The sequence below is a fragment of the Copadichromis virginalis genome, linkage group LG10, assembly GCF_057382275.1.
Source record: "Copadichromis virginalis isolate Kocher_CV1m ecotype Utaka linkage group LG10, C_Virginalis_male_GT1.1, whole genome shotgun sequence".
Lineage (NCBI taxonomy): Eukaryota > Metazoa > Chordata > Actinopteri > Cichliformes > Cichlidae > Copadichromis > Copadichromis virginalis.
Window position 1 is genome coordinate 25,014,493 of NC_140627.1, and position 18,298 is coordinate 25,032,790.

General features: G+C 42.1%; 1 protein-coding gene across 3 annotated transcripts in view; it reads left to right on the plus strand.

Annotated features, from left to right (window-relative positions):
• tcf7 (transcription factor 7) overlaps positions 1-18,298 on the plus strand; it is a 75,297-nt gene that overhangs the window by 33,075 nt on the left and 23,924 nt on the right. For all 3 annotated transcript variants that reach the window (XM_085470792.1, XM_085470793.1, XM_085470794.1), the window contains exon 4: positions 10,829-10,955. In XM_085470792.1, the coding sequence (XP_085326918.1) occupies positions 10,829-10,955 (127 nt within the window). The remainder of the gene's footprint in view (positions 1-10,828; positions 10,956-18,298) is intronic.

An 18,298-nucleotide genomic window follows, 5' to 3' on the forward strand; every position in this document is an offset into this window, starting at 1 on the left:
TTTGCATGATTCAAAGTTCAAAATAATCCCTATTTATCCTATACTTGCCTTTGTTGTACCCTCTCACTTTGTAAGGGATTTGACTCCCCCTTAATTGTAAGCAGCTTTAATTGTGATTGGCTGTCCCTCACAAACTTGACGGGGGGTGGGGGTGGGGGGACATCGCACAGATATAAGGGAAGGCTAAACATTTAGAGCATTGTAAAGCCTGATCTTTGGCTTTCTATATGTTGACCACATCCAGCATTTTAAGTGAATTTGTGTAGTGTGTGCCAGGGATTAGATTATGACAACTTTAATAGCTTTTAAATAGATTCTCATTGGCTGGCATATATGGTGAGCACTCTCTGCACAGAAGTTGGCAAGGAAAGCAGTGTTTTAAAGTCTTTTTCTTGCAGAAACTGGTTACTGGTCAGCAGTGTTAGAGCTGTAAGCTGTTTCTCCAATTAACAGATCGGACATTAAAGACATAAAAAGTTCACAAAGTGGAATAAAATGTCCAGAGCTGATAGCAGGACATTTTATTTTCAAGTGGCAATGCGTGATGCGTAACATTAGAAAATTGTAGGTGAGACAAAAAACAAACTGAAATCACCATTTTCCCCCTTCATGTGTCAAAAGACATTCTGAGGAGTGTTTTGTAGCTTTAAACTTAAGTAGTTGAGTTAGGAGTTCATTACGAGGTAGGCCATCCAAATGCACTTTACTTTAAGCCCACCCATCACTTAAACCAATAAGTGTCACCACTGCGCTTACTTGAGCTCCCAGCAGTGTAGCCGTCAAGAGCGAAACGCGCCGAACAGCCGGTTTTCAAGTAGTGACATACAGAGATTTCTCGATTCGCTGGAGCGATGTTTCGATTGATAATTACAAGATTTAGTAAATCTTTTCTTGAAACCAAAAAAAGGAATTAGCGAGAAAGAATCAGAGTAATTGAGAGAGCCGCTGAATCTCTCTTCATCTAGAAAGAAGGGGCGGGGGGAAGTGTTTTCACTATGACCTGTGAGAGTCTTTTAATGTGGTATTGGGTGGCCATATTTGTGTAATAAATAGATACTGGCACAAAGGAAGCGCGTCACTGCAGGGGTTTTTTTCATGTGTGGCGGCATTTCCCATTTGGGCACATGGTCTGGTATTTAGGCTGAGTGAAAGCTGTGCTCTGCAGCCATAGAGGAAAGGTTTCACAATGAGTGAGCGACAGACTCGCTCAGTCATCTCAGCAGGGGGGAACGGGACCACATAAACCTGCAGACGGGATTAGTATCACACTTTGGGGATCTTTGAGAAGAAGAAAAAAATCATAAAAAAATAAAGATCTCAAGTCTCAACCAGTACAGTAGGTAGAAGATTCTCCAAAAGGTCACTTTCTTGGCTTTGTTTACATCTTGATGAGTGGGTTAAAAAAAAAAGTCCATCACCAAAGCCACTAGATAAATCAGGTCAGATAAACACATCGAAGTTACAGATCGGGAACAATCCCGTCTGGCTTGGCTGACAGTAAATGCAAACAAAGACTCCTTTTCTGACAATGCTCTTATCAAACCGCTACATTTTTTTGCTTCTGCTAACAGGCTCCCACAAGACGGACAAACAGGGCTGCGGCCTGAAGTAGTCGCAGTATGTATTGTTCGAGTGAACCAAAACCCTGGAGGAAGTGCGTGTCAAAGAGGATTTATGCCTTGCGTGGTCGCCTCATTTCCTGCCGACTCCGTGTGTCAATATTTTTGTTGCAAACTATCGCCGGGATGTCACAAACAACTCGTTGATTGCGGAACGCTCTGATCGAAATAAACAAGTACACCATTAATTAGCTCTCTGTAGGACCAATCATTAGAGGTAATTTGTGCTGTGAAACTGCCGCCGCAGTCTGAAGGAGAAAGTTGCCCGCTTGTCTGTCTCCGTCCACTCATTAAGGGAGTGATAACTCATCTCTAAATGCCATCACAGCAGTCGAATTTCATTTTGCACCCTGTCATATCCAGGGCCCGGAGCCAACTTCAGCAGAGCGCTGCCTCACTGCGATGCTACAGCGAATCTCCCTACACGTCCCATCTCGGCTGCTTGGCAAGCTTAGGCAGTGCTACAGCCTCAACCACTAGTACTGCTGCCGCCGTCACTTATTCTCCTCCTAGGGCCGCTGACGAACAAAAGAAATGAACAAAACTTTGCTTGTGGGAAGGTCGTCAGTCTTAAACATACGACGTGAATCAAAAAAGGACGTTCAACAGGAGCAAATATGGGCGAAGATTAGACAAATATTAGAGGTCCTATTATTATGTATAAATATTAGGAGTGGAAGTAGCAGTGGTAGAAGTGGAAGGAAAGGTTGTAGTTAGGGGGACCTGATGGGGAATAGGATAAAAAAATAGTAATAGTTATTATTTTTATCATTTGTATTTTTAAATATCTGAAATGAATAATTAGTTTGCATTATGTACATAAATCTAAAGACAAGGATGAAGGAAAGATGGATAAAGACAGCTTCTTATGTAGCTCTTTTCATTTTTAAGTGCTTTTTTTATACAATGTGTCTCATTCACATTTTTCTACATCTAAGGCGTTTCTATCTCACATTCACACACACTCCAGTGAATGCATCAGGAGCTGCGGGTGCAACATCCTGCCTCAGGATACTTTGGCATGCAGACTGGAGCACCAACCTTTCAATTAGTAGATGACCTGCTGTACCTCTTGAGCCATAGCCATCCAGTCTCTGCAAAATAGGAAAAAAATACCGTAAAGAGCAAAAAAAAGGGACTAAAAGGTTCTAAAAATTGGGCTTTAAATGGTATATAGTCAAATCTGCAGACAGGGGGAAAAAAGGAAATAGAAGGTTGGGGGATGTGTACTGCTGCTGAAGTTGAGACTAGCTCAGAATGTGAGAAAACAGCAGAAAAACATAAAAGATCATATGCATCTTTTCCGTCTCTTCATATTTAGATTAATACTAATGCAAAACCCAGAAGAAAACGCGTTTTGTTTCTTGCTCTTCGATCCTCCTTTACAACCGGAAAAGCAGCCCTCATGTTTCAAATCAAGCTCCCATCCTGACACTGAAATCATCGTTTTCATTTATTTCATTTACATTTAGCTTTAAAATTTAATATGCATAGTAATACATATGGACACACATGCGTACAAATATTTCTGTCTGCTGCCTACTGATTCATCCTGGCCACAGCCCAGATGTTCCAGCGGTGTGTGGCAGCAGTGGACGACAGTGTGCAACAGCGTGTGTGTGTGTGTGTACTTGCATGCACTCCACTAGGCGTGTCCATGCTTACATGCATTCATGCATGTATACGAGTATTGATGTGTGTGTGTGTGTGTGTGCTCATATGTGTGTGTAATTGGGGAGTGGGCGGGCTTGTTGTGGTGTTGGTGGGGGGTGTTTGGTCCTTTTTTAAACATAGCTGCGTTGTTATGGTTGCCTAGGCTTTGATGTTGCCCAAACCTCCTACTAAGAGGCTCTCATTTTCGGCTCCTGACTCTGGAGAAGGCAATGACTTCCAGATTGGGGGGACCTACAGAGTGCTCGCTACTCAGGATTGACTGCTGGGGTGGGAAGGGTTTTTAGGGGGGGTCAAGAAGGGCAGAGGAGGGTGGCTCGATGGCAGAGGAGAGGGTGCGACAACTGTGCTCCGTAAATGTACTGTGCAGAGCAGATAGAGAAAAGGTACTGACATCAGGTCTGCACGTGATGCTCGCTGAAACACTTGCTGGCAATAAACTGTTTGCAGACTTGTTTTCAAAAAGTAAATAAATAAGTGATCCGGGAGGCATTATATTTAATAATGCGCTGCATGTAACTGTACTGTGTGGAAGGCAGGATTGTCTGCTTGGCTCGAGCAACGACGGAAGAGAGTTGTCAAAACCTGCTGAAGTATTTGATACCGCAAGGAGATTGAATGCGTAAATCAAATGTTAAATATTCTGGAAGCTAAAAACGTGTGTATGTGTGCATCCTCTCTTGTAGATTTGTGTAAATTTCAGTCTCCGTGCAGAAAGTAAGACTTTCTAGCGGTTCGTCAAAATCCTGTCAGCTGTTTCTTTTGCAGAAACACATTAATCATAATCGTGTGCTCAAACACACACAGGCCAGTTTCAGAATTGTTATACATTTTGTATAGCTGCGTGCGTTTTCATGCACGTACATTAATCTCATCTGACAATCAAGTCTGATCTAGGGCAGGACTTTCCATGGGATCAAACAAACACAAATTCTCTGGTCTCTAGTGAGGCACTGCCACCTCATGTTCCCTCTTTCTCATTTTTTTTCTGTCTCTTTTTTTCTGTAGTGCTTCTCTGTTTTGCACTTGCTCTCTGCATGCAGGTGTGGGGAATTTTACCGCGCCTTTACGCTCAGGTTTTTTTTTAATCTCCCCCCCTGCTCCTGTTCACCCATAAACCCAAAGTCATTCGCGTAGTGAGAGCGTGTCTGTGCGTCTGGTGCGTGTTATGCTCGAGACGGTCGACCCTGCCCTCTGACCTCTCTGTGCAAAGCTATGTGTCTTTGAAAGTTGGAAAAAAATTCAAATGCACTGCTTAATCAGTGTGAAATGATCATAGGTAACAAAACCTCGGTGTGTTGCTTCTGCATCAAACTGCTGGAGACGGCTTTAGCTTCCACGCAGCATAAATAATCCCGGCTTCTCCTCCAGTTTATTCTCTCATAGCCGGATCGTTCCAAACTAAAACCTCGGTTCTTCAATTTTCACTTTCCTTTTGCTCCATCCAGAGCGACAATGACCCAAATTAAAATGACAAAGGCTTGATTAGTATCAGTATTCCTTAGCCTTCAAGAATTTAGTGGTCATAAACCACAGAAAGTGGAAATGACACTGTAGCATAATATAAAACCGACTGTGAATATAAAGTTTGTCAGTTGTCAGATTTGTATCTGTATCTAGTCAGTAAAATCTCAACTCATTTGATAGCATCATAAGAAAGCTTCTGCACAACAGTTTGATTGCAGCCACTTGAAAGGATCGCATCAGCTCTACTGTCCATACCTTCTATTTAATCATTTATACCTTCTTTTTTCAAATTTCCGCTATGCCAGGGCAAAGGGTGACGGTGAAAGAAAGAGTGAATGAACGTTTTGAAAGTGCAATCTCCATGAAATGTGAGATTAAAGACATTAAATTTAAAAGCACTCTCGAGTGAGAGGAGGCTTTAATTTCCGCTGCAAATATAAAGAGACGGAGCTACTTAGTGTGTCATCCGAAAACTAAAGAATACATTAAAGGAGGGTTTTTTCCCCACTATAAGATCTTCTAAATCAAGGTGTGTGTGTGTGTCTGTGCGTTTCTTTGCGCACGTGTGTATGCGAGATGCTTCCGTGTGCGAGGGTCAAGGTGGAGGGCCGTCATTACAAACAAGTGATGTCTGAGATCCCATTAACTCTTGTATTCAGCCGCAGATTTCTGTTCAAATAGAGAGGAGATAAAAGGCAGCAACAATATGCTGATAATTCAAAGGCCTTTCAAGTGAAATGAGACTACAGAGACACTGAGGACCACGTTCACGATTTCCTGACGCACTTAAAAAGGTGGTGCTGTCTAATTGTAATTTTTTAAAGTAATCGCCTCTTTGAAGTATTTAAATCTTTGATGTAATCAACAAATAGGAGCTTTATTATTCAGCGCAGCCGTTCTCGCTGGGGTTCGACACCGAGTTTCTTTTCGTGCACGGCCGGTCGATTGATGTAGTTCACCCGGTTTAACCAGAGCTCCGCCGCTGCAGCAGGAACTCGTGTTTTGTCAGACGTGCGCCAAAACGCATCCCGGCATAGTGACACGGTTACAGGTGGCTCTTGAAACCACAGTAAGAGATTCCTTTTGAGCGTCCTCACACTAAACTGCAGGTTTACCTGCATGTCTCTTTTTAAAAGTAGTGAGTTTAAAAGCGTCGCTGCACACCACAACAAACTCCCATCAGCAGTGAATGCAGATTAAATCAGCAGAAGAGGGGATATGAATGCACAGAGACATAAATGTATGCACAGCTATGCATTTTTAGGTGCACCCACCTGGTCAGTCACCGCAGAAAGAGGGCGTGGCTGACATTGTTTCCCGGCAACACAGATTCTGGGTATCTGATAAGACCACAGACTGGCCTTGAGTTATGATCAGCACTTTCTATAGGCGAAAGGGCCCATATGCATGTTATTATCCTATTAAAGAAATAAACTCAGGGTTCAGTTGGCCACAGTTAACTCCCCCCCCCCCCCCCCCCCCCCCCTTCCCTCTGTATTTAATATTGATCTGTACCATAAATTTATAACGCTTGGATGTATCTCAGTCTGAAGTGGTGGGTAACTCAACTGTTGCAAATTAAAGGGTGAATGAACTTTCCCCTCATCTGTTTGTCTGCGCATGCACCGACACATGTGTGTCTATTTCTTTTTTTTTCTTTCTCCAATTTACCAAAAACATAGCTGCAGGTTTACAGTCTCAGAGATGTCTTTTGCGTGTGTGTGTCCCACACATGCATGTACACGCTTGTCTGTTTCAGCAAAGGTAATTATGTGTAAGTTATGTGTGCGTGCGGGGGGTTGGGTTTTTTTTTTTTTTTTTTTTTTTTTTTAAACACAGAGGGGTTGATAATTATGGGTTAAATGAGTGCTCTCAGTCAGCCTCCCTGAGTGTGTGTAAAAAAAGGAAGGCACAGCGAAAGCCACTTCAAGGCCGGCTAATTACCCCAAGGAAGAGAGGAAACATAAATGGACGATTTTGCGGCTATAATGTTACAGCAAAACGGCTAAATCAACCTCAGCACGTGAAACAGAGCCACAGCTACTTTTGAAGGCTCCTAGCAGCCCTGAGCACATGTGTGTATGTGTGCGTGCGCCCCATATGCGAAGGATCTGCCGAGAAGCAGAAGATGTGCGTATGTGTCTGTACGCAAACTGTATGTGAGTGTGATTTGTGTGCAGAAAAGTCACACTTGCTGAGTACTGATGTTATTTAACCTCTGCGTTTCTGTCCCAGGCGGTCTTTTTTCTGTAACGTGAAGAATCATGTAGACTTTTGTTGGTGCTCATGAACATTCATTGCCTTACTTGTGGTTTTGACTCCTATTACAGGAAAAGTTTTTTTTTAATGTCATGCAACCTTTTTACCAGCTATACCAGTTCTGAAACTTTTTCTAGTTTTCCCCCAACCAAAGGCCTCATCTAACCCTACAGTTCATATCAACCCTTGTGAATAAAAAGGACCCAAATTCAATTTTAGTGAAGAGAGAGAGAAGAAAAAAAAATCAGCATGCTATCTTTGCAAACTCTTGTTTATTTTCCCTGCATAAATCACATTCATTCGACACAGCGCTCCATGTTTTTCCACTAGGTCATCCAGGCAGTAGTTTTACACCCGGTGCAGTTTGAGAACCTCCGCATTCTTATGCCACTCACCGCCGGTGCCAGTTGCATCGTTTGGGGATTTTCCCTGCAAAATGTCAGTGATACTGCTGAATGTGAAGAAAAAATGCAAAAATAAATTGCTTCCTTTTCCTTGGATAGAGTTGTGTGTCGCTCATAAAACGGTGTTGATAACAAGAGACGATTTATGCAAATCAACCACATCAATAACTTCACAGAGAGGCGACATCGAAGAACATTGATCATCTTATTTGAATGCAAAGTTCTGCTGGGAAACCTTGACGTTCATCTGACATGTGGACTCATCATTGTCATTGAAGAAAAGCATTGCCTTACAGCAGAGGGCTTTGTTTAGCTCGACAGGGCGCCCTGCCGCTTCACAAAGCACATTTTTGCAATTTTCTTGGCTGGTTCGTTGTAAGATCTATGACAACGCAGCTTTTCTTCAATGCAAAATATTATTTTCTAAATCAAAAAATTACAGTTTTTTCCAAATTGCAGAAAGTTACCGCTCCCATCTCTCAATGAAACATCTGAAAATAAACACCGAACAAAAGGAACTGCATCAGATTTACAGAACAAAACAAATCTCAGGTACTTACATTGTATTCCAGTATATTTATAACATAACAATCTAACGGGACATTGACCCTTTTCACTTTTTTTGGTCATCTCCATAATTTCCTCATAACTGCTTCAATCCATTGCTCATACCGAGGCTGCTGGCTTGTGGCTGCCTCACAGTACTGAATAGTTTTAGCTTTAGCTAAAGAGGTCGAGGGTGATTTAAGTGTCTGATTAGGTTTGTTGTTACAAATAATTTGCGTGGTGGTTCCCCCTGTGGATTACTTTGGCGAACTTTGCTGTGAGTGAACTTTCTTCGCTCACAGTGAGGAGTTTCCACGCTAATGACATGTGGGCGTGTGACCGTGAGCACACACGTGACTACTTCTCTGCACCGCAGTGCGCGTGTTGCAGACCGGCAAACGGACATAAGGGAGTCTGACCAGCACAAGCCGAGAGTAGCAGGAAAAGACAGAAAGCAAAAAGTTTTGACTCAGCCGTCAGACGCCTCAAATCACGATCTCTTTTAACAACCGGAGGATTCGCCACAGTGCAACCCTCAGCGCAGTCCAGATCTATCCGGTAGTTGGCTGGGGTTTGTAACAGTGTGGCTGATTGGTGTTTCTGGGAATGAAAACGCCATCAAAGCAGCAGAAGGGTCATTAAAAGACAGACGTTTGAGAAAATCTGACCCCAGTGAGTCATAAGAAGTAGAATGCCTTAATGGAGATTTTTAGCATTTAGAAAATGTGGAAAAGAACACAAATTAATAATTTAACTTACATGTGGCCTGCCACATTAAACTAAAAAAACAATTGCTTGCCAGAAGCAATTTTTTGTATCCGCGTCTGTCTGTTTTGTTTCAGAGTTACTTTCTTGTTCCCATCAATGTGAGTTTCCCATCTCTAACTTGAAAGGGCCAATGCAGTCACCTCGTTTGAGCTGATGCAGTGTTAATGTCCAACCTTCACAATACCAGCTGTGCAGACTTCTGTGTTTTCACACATCCATCCTGAGCTGGCGAACTGCAGACAGTCCCCTTTCCGTCTTCGACCCCACGTGATTAACCACATGACATGCAAACCAGCCAGGCGATGCAGCTCCCCTGCCCATCTTCATTGATAAAATACTGGTCTGCCGGGTCATAACCTTAAAACCTACTCAGTGTTTAACGCCTGCTGATTTCATTCTCTTGCCTTTGTTCTCGGCCTCTAAGGTGATGAAAGAGGCTTTTTGTACAATCCTTAAACCACGAGGTTTGTCCTCCGTCTCACTGTTTCTTCAGATCATTATGAATGCAGGTCATATTATCACCACATTTCACCTTCCTACTATGCTACCTGCTCCCCTGCACTTCTTCCCACCCACCATCACCATCAGCAGCCCCATCCTCACACCTCCCCTTCGGCTCTTGAGAACAGAAGCAGCCAGTTTTGTTTTCACGGCATTAAAAAGCGGTGTAGCAGTTTGATCTGAGCTCCGCTGCCGGTCGTGCAGCATACACATGAGGGTCCGTTTCCACACATGTGTGTGCACACGCGTGTGGTCAGTGCGAGTCTTTAAGATGCTGATTGATCGGAAAGGAGCGGTTTAAAGTGTGTGTAAATGTGCAGTGTAGCAGTGTGGAAGCTCTGCCTTTAAGTGATAAGGTGCTCGCTTTGTAACTCAGTGGGGGGTCTAGCGAGCAGCAGCAGATCTGGCCTTCTGCACTGCTGATCTTACACGCTTCACACACAGTGTCCAAAATAAAATCGCTTGGAAAACTTCTCTCTCTTTTTTTTTTTAATGTTCGTGCCGAGGAAAATTAGTGCCTCTGCAGAGCCTCACATTTACACACATCCACCTGCTCGCAAACACACTGATACTCACACCGAACGGCACTATTTAAACTCCCCAAGAAAACAATACCAGTCCACACAGGGCCTGCTTCAAATGAATGCAGTGAAATTCTGTCCAAGGCTGGCCGCTTAGCTGCTTCCAACTTTGCAAACCGCTGTGACATATCGTATGTCAGCTAGCATGCTGCGAGCATTAGTAATAACTGGATTTCACGCAAGTTATTGAAAGCCATTTGTAAACAGAGACATGAAAGCAAACAAGCTCACACGCAGCCTCACTTGATCATCAAAGACTTATCGATCAAATAGTCCTCCTCCTGCACCTCCTCCTCCGCCTCCCCGCTCCACTGAAAACCAGTGTGAGCGAAGTACGGCCCATCTGTTTTGTTCCAAACCGTGTTTAAAATGTCCAGCTTTCTTCCTTTTCTTTCAGTCTTGGATGAAGTATAAGTGCACGCAAATCCCCCCCAAAATTCGGAGACACTTAACATTTGCATCTTCTTCCATCAGTGAATTATTTAAGAGGAGAACGCAGATTTTTTTTTAAATAATTCTTTTCATGTCTGGTTGCATCTTGTTATTTCTTTTGTAAGCAAATGAACGAAAGGAAAACTCGTGTAATTGCAAAGCTCTTTGATCGTGCTCAGCAGCGTTGGGCCGAACGGCTGATTCTGAATCTTAAAATCTCAAAATGCAGTTTGCAGACATTATTTGTAATTGGAATAATATAGATTCTGTGATCAAATTAAGATACATCTGGTTTTCCTGACTTGATTCCAGACAACTTGATTAGCCAAACTTAAACAAATACTTTTGGGGTTTTTTTTCCTTTTCAATTGGTGTATCTTAGATTGTATCATCCTGGGTCTCTTTTATGTCTGTCACATGCAAAAGTCTTTATTTTTGCTTGGAAAATGTGAATTGTGCAAAATGTTCTAACATAAGGCAAAAGCAGTTTTTTGTACTTCTCAGGCTTCTTGAAGGATATTCAAAGCTCTACTTTTATCTGAATTAATTTGTGTTGTTGTTGTTGTCGTCTCATCAACAGTCTAACAAAGTCTCGGTGGTACAGCAGTCTCACGGGATGCACCCGCTGACCTCCCTCCTGCCCTACAGCAACGATCACTTCAGCCCGAGTTCTCCTCACCTGCCCACAGACATGAGCCAGAAGACAGGTGAGAGCACACGTAGACACCTAGTATAGAAACATTGTGCACATACTGTTAGTGGAGGCTTGCACATGCAGACGCAGCTAAACAGGCGTAGTTTTGGAGCTCAGTTAGATTTAAAAAGTCTCTCTACACAAGTGCAAGTAAACACAGACGTTCCTGGGACATCTGCCGAATAGTCGCTGAAACCTCGGTCCGCATACACACTGTTTGTGCTGTTGACACATCATTTGTCACATCTGTGCAGATGCACCACACACACGTTTGTCACTTCACCAGAAGCACACACGAGAAATGTAATATTACAAATTTAATGCAGTAATATTTTTGCGCACTCCCTCTTTCATATGCACGCACACAGTATTTCTTTTTTGGCTCCCCCACCTCGCCTGGAACATGGACACACATAGAAAGACACAGGCACGCACTCTGTGTGTGAAGTGGCAGCATCAGCTCCGTCAGCCTGTGGCGGTCTCATGGCTTCTCTGAAGTGGCCTGCTCTTCTGAAGGGACAGCCAGCCACACACACACACACACACACACACACACACTCACACAAAAAGATGGAAACAATTAGGGTGACAATCGCACAAACCATTGCAGCAGCGCACACAAGGTTCTCCTTAGCAAGCACTACACATACAAACACACACTCTCCTCTGTTTGGAAGGCACAAACAAACACACCCTGGCATTTAAAACACTATCGGGTTTTGGACCTGCCTGTGGCAGGGCCTGAAGGGTGGCACAGTGGGTTTGTGCAGCATTTCGCTTTAGTGCGAGATGTCACAACTACCGACCACGTTTGCTGAACGTGTTCCCCAGAAGATGGCTCATCAAGCTCCTCAAAAGTATGCAGGTTACTGGTGATTTCCTTTTTATTTTAAACACGCTATGTGGATTAACGAGTTTATGCAATTGCAATGCTTTTTGTTCTTGTGCAACCTCGCTGGAACGGTGAATACTCTTGTTAAAAATAGCCAAAGCTTAAATAAGGTCCATGTGAGCTAAGCACTCTTATTACTCCTGTTAACGCTCATTTTTTTAAATAAAAAATTGCCTCTGCATGAAATCAGTGATTGGTGATTTCATGGATGAAGACTCCAGAAACCTGCCGTTCAGGCCTTTAGCCAATCAGAAGAAAGTTGTCTTAAAACAGCTTGTTTCTGACACAGTGAGAACTGATGCACCAAGGGCAAACATTAAGATAAATAAGCATTATTCTGACCCTCGAATCATGCAAAGCTACTCTGCAGTGCTCTTTAACCTTACAAAGGGAGAGGAGGAGAAATGCAGAGTTCTCACACATGGTGGCTGACTAAAGTCGTGATCATGTATGTCAGTGGGGGAAACTTACAGAGAAATGAAACTATAAGAAAATTTATTTAGTTATTATTTGATGTAATTCTGTGGTTTCTTGGTAAAGTGTGAGTACCGCTGGAGATAGAAGTTTCAGCTCACAGTAACAACCAGACGCTCATATGAAAACGCGCCTGTGAACGAGGGGTGTGAAGAAACCTAAATATTTCTTTTTGTTTGTCGTGTTTGTGTTAATGATCCCCTGTGAACAAAGTAAGACAAAAATTATAATGGTGACATGTGCAGAACACAGCAAAAGGTGCTAAAAAAAAGATCGACATGCAGTGTAGCTATCCCACGGTTCAAAGAAGTTACAGTTTAATGCTGCTGAGAGCCTTAAAATTGTCGTCCTGATGTGGAGATATGAAATCCAGTGGTCTTCAAGCGCTGCCTGGTTTTTCCTCAGGAAATCATTTATAAACTCTCTGAAGTTTACAGAGTCTGTGCGAGATTCATTGAAGGATTTTGTCCTCTGTGGTGACGTCCAAGAGAGAACAGGAAAGAGGAGGAAACAGGCTGAGAGCGAGAGACGAGAGTGAAGAACAGACTGGAAAAAACACCACAGAGAACAAAAGTCTTTTATCGGCTCTGATTAGGTGTGAGACAGCGCGAGACCTCGGGCGATCTCCTGCCTGTTCCGTCTGGAAATCCCCCTTTTTCCTCCAAACACACTCCCGCTTGTCTGGCTTAGAGAGTCTGTGTGTCTTTGTGTGTGTGTGTGTCTAACACAGTGACTCAGCCCGTAATGACAGACTGAGCCACCTGTTTGTTGCTTACACACACACAAACACACGCTAACACCTGGCTGCCACATCTAACCTTTCTCAGACCATCTCACCTGAATTATTTTGGCTACGCTTCCACAGAGGAACACCGTGGTGCATGCATACGCACGCCACCTTACCTCACTTCTTTTTTTGTCTGTCAGCTGATCACAGGTTCGGGGGTTACCTCACCAGTGATGTCAGTGATTGGTGCACCTTTCTTCCTCTTTGCGCGTTGCTTAAAGGGGAAATAAAGGGACCTGAGCTATTTCTTTGGTTTTAGTGCTTGGTCTCTGGAGGCTTTTTTGGCCTTTGACCCTTCATCTTTACACGTGTCTATTAAGCCTACATTGCAGACACGGACAGCTGGCACGCCCCAGGAGTCAATCCTGTTATTCTAGGTGTTTGTGTAGTTGGTAAATGTTAAAGCAAATTCTTCCCAACAAGTCTGCGCAGTCACAAAAAGCAGGAACACACATTGATGTATACTCGAATCCTCCCACTAACCGCCTGATAACATTTACCTAAGCAGTCCCAAGTGGACTTGCACAGCAAAAGTTTAACCCATGCTTAAGTAATTGAATCACAAAGTGCTACTTGCTATGTACAGATGTTTGCTTTCCCCTTGAGTTTTATCATTGAAGTTGACACGAGGAGGATAGCAGTGTGCCAGAATCTGTCGTTTTTCTAAAGAATACGTTTTGGCAAAATCCATTTCCTTTCTAATATCTCGACAGCTAAAGTTACCCGCATCAATCTGGTGGAGGATTTCGTGACACTAGCACTGTAACGGAAGTATCAGATTGCAAACTTTTCTCAAGTTGACTCCTATAATCTTGGTCACCTGTGCTCGGTTTGTGTCAGACACAAACATGATTCATGCTTTGGACTGTCAACATGGTATCCTCACCTCAGTTCAATCATCAGTCCAGTCATTCCAATATTTAAAATCACAGCTGATGGAGGAAAATAACACCAGCCTCGACGAGGGGGAAATAATGCATTGATTTTCATGCTGTGGCTGCTTTTGGAGTTTCTGTTTTCTGGGTGAAAAAGCGTTAGGGATGGGGTTACCTGCCACCCAGGTAAGTTTGTAGCATGTTTAATAGAGTATAAAATCCCGGCCTTCAACGTGTGCTAGTATGTGGGGGTCCATTTGGGTCGGGCTGACATAAATTTGAAAGTGAGGCTTCATGCGAACTTCCCCGTATTGGTCCGGTTTGAGACTACGCTACAAGGGCAGCAACTGTGCATGCATTCTCCAAGCACACACCAGCGAACGCAACTCTAAGTCCTCTGTGTGTCTACAGTGCTGCATATAGCTCCTCTGTAACAAAGCCTTGCATTACATGGAAATCTTTATTGATAAATCAGAGGTGAAACACATTAGTCCACTCAATAGCCTGAAATCAGCTGAGAAACTGGCTAAAAAGTGTCCTGCGGCGAGGCTGCATGTTGTCTTTGTGTTTACCCATGTATTTCTGGAGAGTTTATGCAAAAACACACTTGTGCCTGACTGCTTATCCCCTGTGAAATTGTTTTATTGGCATCACAGAACGTGCAGGCCCACAGCAAAACCTCAGTAATATAAAACAGGTAGCCGATAAGATAAGACGTATATTATCTATCCTGAAGGCTGGAAAGCTTCTGTGCTACAGCAGCCAAACCACTGAAATAGCTTAAATGAAAATGACACAGCTCAGTAAATAATATACAATAAGACATTAAGATGAAAATTACACAAAAGAGAGAGAAGCTCAGTTAAACAACGAGGTCATTTATACAAAACTCTGTTTATGTTTTTTTTATTTTGCTTTTAGTTGAACAATTAACAAATTATGGTTACAAATTTCCTCTGGATTTCTTGACCTTAAGATGACTTTGCTTACTCTCCAGGCTTCTGATTGTTATTGCGTCATCTGCATCACTTCGAGTAAAAGGTCAGGAAGGAAAGAGCTGTGATTACAGTTTTTTTAAATTTATTTAATCAATCACCTACTTTGAATCTTTCTTGTGGCCTTGGGCCTTTCTTCAGAAGCACCGCACCATCGACGTGTGAAAGTTCATCTTTCCTGTTGTTGTTCTGCTCTTTGTGACATCATTAGAGGCAATAAGAAATTCCCGTGAGTGGACGTCAATGTTAACGACAAACATCACAATACTTGTGGGTTTATTTCTGTTTTGTTTTTGTTTTTTTGAAACAGTTAAAGATATAAATGTTCTTTTTTTAATATCCTTTATTGTACACAGAGCCTACATCTGTCATTTATTCTCACCACACAGTTTACTTCCTCTGTTATTTCCATCACCACCCACTGTCTGTTATTCACTGCTGCCTAAATACGGAGTTGCCTTACCTTTAGCTATATTTCAACTTTACAACCCCCTTAATTTTCCCGTTAATTTCCCCTAAAGTAATGCACATGTTGCATCATCTTTCTCATAGCATGTTTCACTTCTTTTATTCAGTGTATTAAAATTGGCCGTTAAAGTTGTCAGCAGAAAACTTAGCGCGGGGGAAATACTTACTTGATCCCCTGCTGAATTTCTAAGTTTGCTCACTCACAAAGAAATGATCGATGTCTAATTTATTTTATGGTAATTCCATTTTGATGAAGAGAGACAGAATATCAATCAAAAATAAATTTAAAAAACATAAAAGTTATAAATTGATTTGTATGTCAGTGACTGAAATATGTATTTAAGCCCCTACAACCCAGACACAATTCTGGCTTCTACTGACTGCCTGTGTGGCCCAGTGGAAAACATATTACAATCATTTGATCAGTCATCAATTACAGAAAGCATAAAGCGCTTTTTTAAAATACAGAATCAATTTCTCCCATTCTAATCTCTCCACCATCATGTCCAAGACCAAAGAGCTGTCAGAGGAAGTCAGGGACAAGACTGTAGCCCTGCCCTGTAGACCTTGGTGAGAAGGTGACACCTGTTGGTGTGATTATTCAGAAATGGAAAGAAATATAAAATGACTATCAATCACTCTCAATCAGGGGCTGCATTGCAGGATCTTGCTTCATAGGGTGAGGATGATCATGAGAAATAGATCACGAGAAACTGGCCATCTGCCCCGACCCTCAGCTGATTGGGACAGAAGTAGACCTCAAAATCAAGATGTTTGGAGGGAGAGAAATGCTGAGTATGACCCACAGAACATCATCAGCACAGTCAAGCATGGAAGTGGAATCATTATGATTTTTCCTGCTAAGGGTACAGAATGACTTCACTGCATTTAGGGGCCAATTAATGTGCCAGGTACTGTAAAATCTCCTTCCCTTAGCCAGAATTCTGGAGTTGGGTCATGGATCGATCTTCCAGCATGATAATGACCCAAACATATCGCTAAGGCAACAAAGAAGTGGCCTACCCATTCTCCAGACATCTGTCCCTGACATGTGTGCAAACCCGGTGACCAACTAAAAGAAATGTTTTACCGCCGTGGTTCCAACAATGGTTTTCTCCACCATGTTTTGCTTATTTCAAACACTTATTTCACTCAATGACATGCAAATCAATTTATAACATTTTTGTGATGTGTTTTGGTTAATATTCCGTCTGTCTCCATTAAAATGAAACTATCATAAAACACTTTTTCGGAAGTGAACAAACTTGGATATTCAGCAGAGGATCAAGTAAACATTTCCTCCACTGTAAAACTTACACCCAGTGAATATTTATGAAGTATTTAGAGAAATTTCAGTGACAGAAAGATTCGTTAATCCTAGGTTTAAATTTAGGTGCTGCACAGTCACAGACACTGTCATACCTAAGCCCCACTTTACGTCACCGAGAGACTTAAAATTAGAAGCTGCAGTGGCAATGACAGGAATGGAAGGATAACCAAAGAGCTTGTTAACAACACTGTGTTTTACTCCTGTTTTTTTGCCACCCAAAGTGATAAACTTTAAACAGTCTTGTAATTATCTAACACATTTATTTGTCTGACAGATGAAACAATCATAATGAAAAGGCTTTTTTTAAAAGCAAAAATCATGGACTTTAACTAATTTTCACATTTAGAAAAAAGGCCTGGAACTTCAAACTTTTATACATCTAATTCACGTTAAGCCACTTTAAGCTTCAATGTCTTACCAATAATCCATCATTCGTGTAGCACCTTCCAAGCTCAAAAATACAGGTGAAAGTGTTTTACAACCTGAAAAGGAAAGCAGGAAATTTCACTGTCAGTAAATCCAGGAGATTCGAACGCTGCAGTGACCTTTCTGCCGGGTTGTGTTTGACATAGTGTGACCCAGCTGGTCGGCTTAGTAAATTCAGTCATTTCTCCAGTCAAGCGTAACACCGCGTGTGATTCAAAAGTGGAACATTCCCTTTAGATTGGGCAACATCTCGATTCAGATATGACTGTTTGTAAGTAAAAATTGTATTTATAGCACGTTTGAAGACAAATATTACAAAGTGCTAAACGACAAAAATGGTCAAAAAAGTAAATGAATAATAAGGACAAAAAGTTACGAAGGGCAAGTTTAAAAAGATGACTTTTGAGTCCACAAATCTTAAGCTGAGTGGGAGCGACGTACAGAGTCTCTAGTAGTCCACAAAACCTTAAGGACCTTCTGTGGATGCAGGGAGGTAAAAACCAGACTCTGAAGCAGCTGAATTAACAACAGTGTTAAATGAGAGTACCTAAGGTTCAAATTCGACTCGAGGTTTTATTGAGACAAGTGAACAAGGAATTACAGTAAAGACGCGATGATGACATAAAGACACAAACAACAACTTCTAGACCGTGATACTGTAGGACTGAACCTGGCAATGTTTCTCAAGTGGGGGGAAAAAAGGAAGACAATATTTGCCCAGACAATAGATTATAAAATACAGAGAAGTGAAACATGCCTGCTTACCATCACCCTGCCATGTGATTAACACTTACTGTATGCTATTGTATGTATTACTGTAAATCGGAAGGGGAGTGCATGTGTGTGTGAGACAATCTGTTGTCATATAGTAAGCTTTGATTACTTCAGGAGTGCCAAACGTGAAATAGCTGACGAGGCTGGAAATCAACTTTTTATTTATTTATGTTTATTTGCAACAAATGAATAGTTGTTAACACAAATTTATTTAATCGTATTTTTTAAATAGTGATTATAGTTCCAAGCTTACCGGAGTAATTGAGACATAAACATCTCAGATCAAGAAGGTTCCTGGTTTGAATCCCGGCTGAATCCCATGTGGAGCTTACATG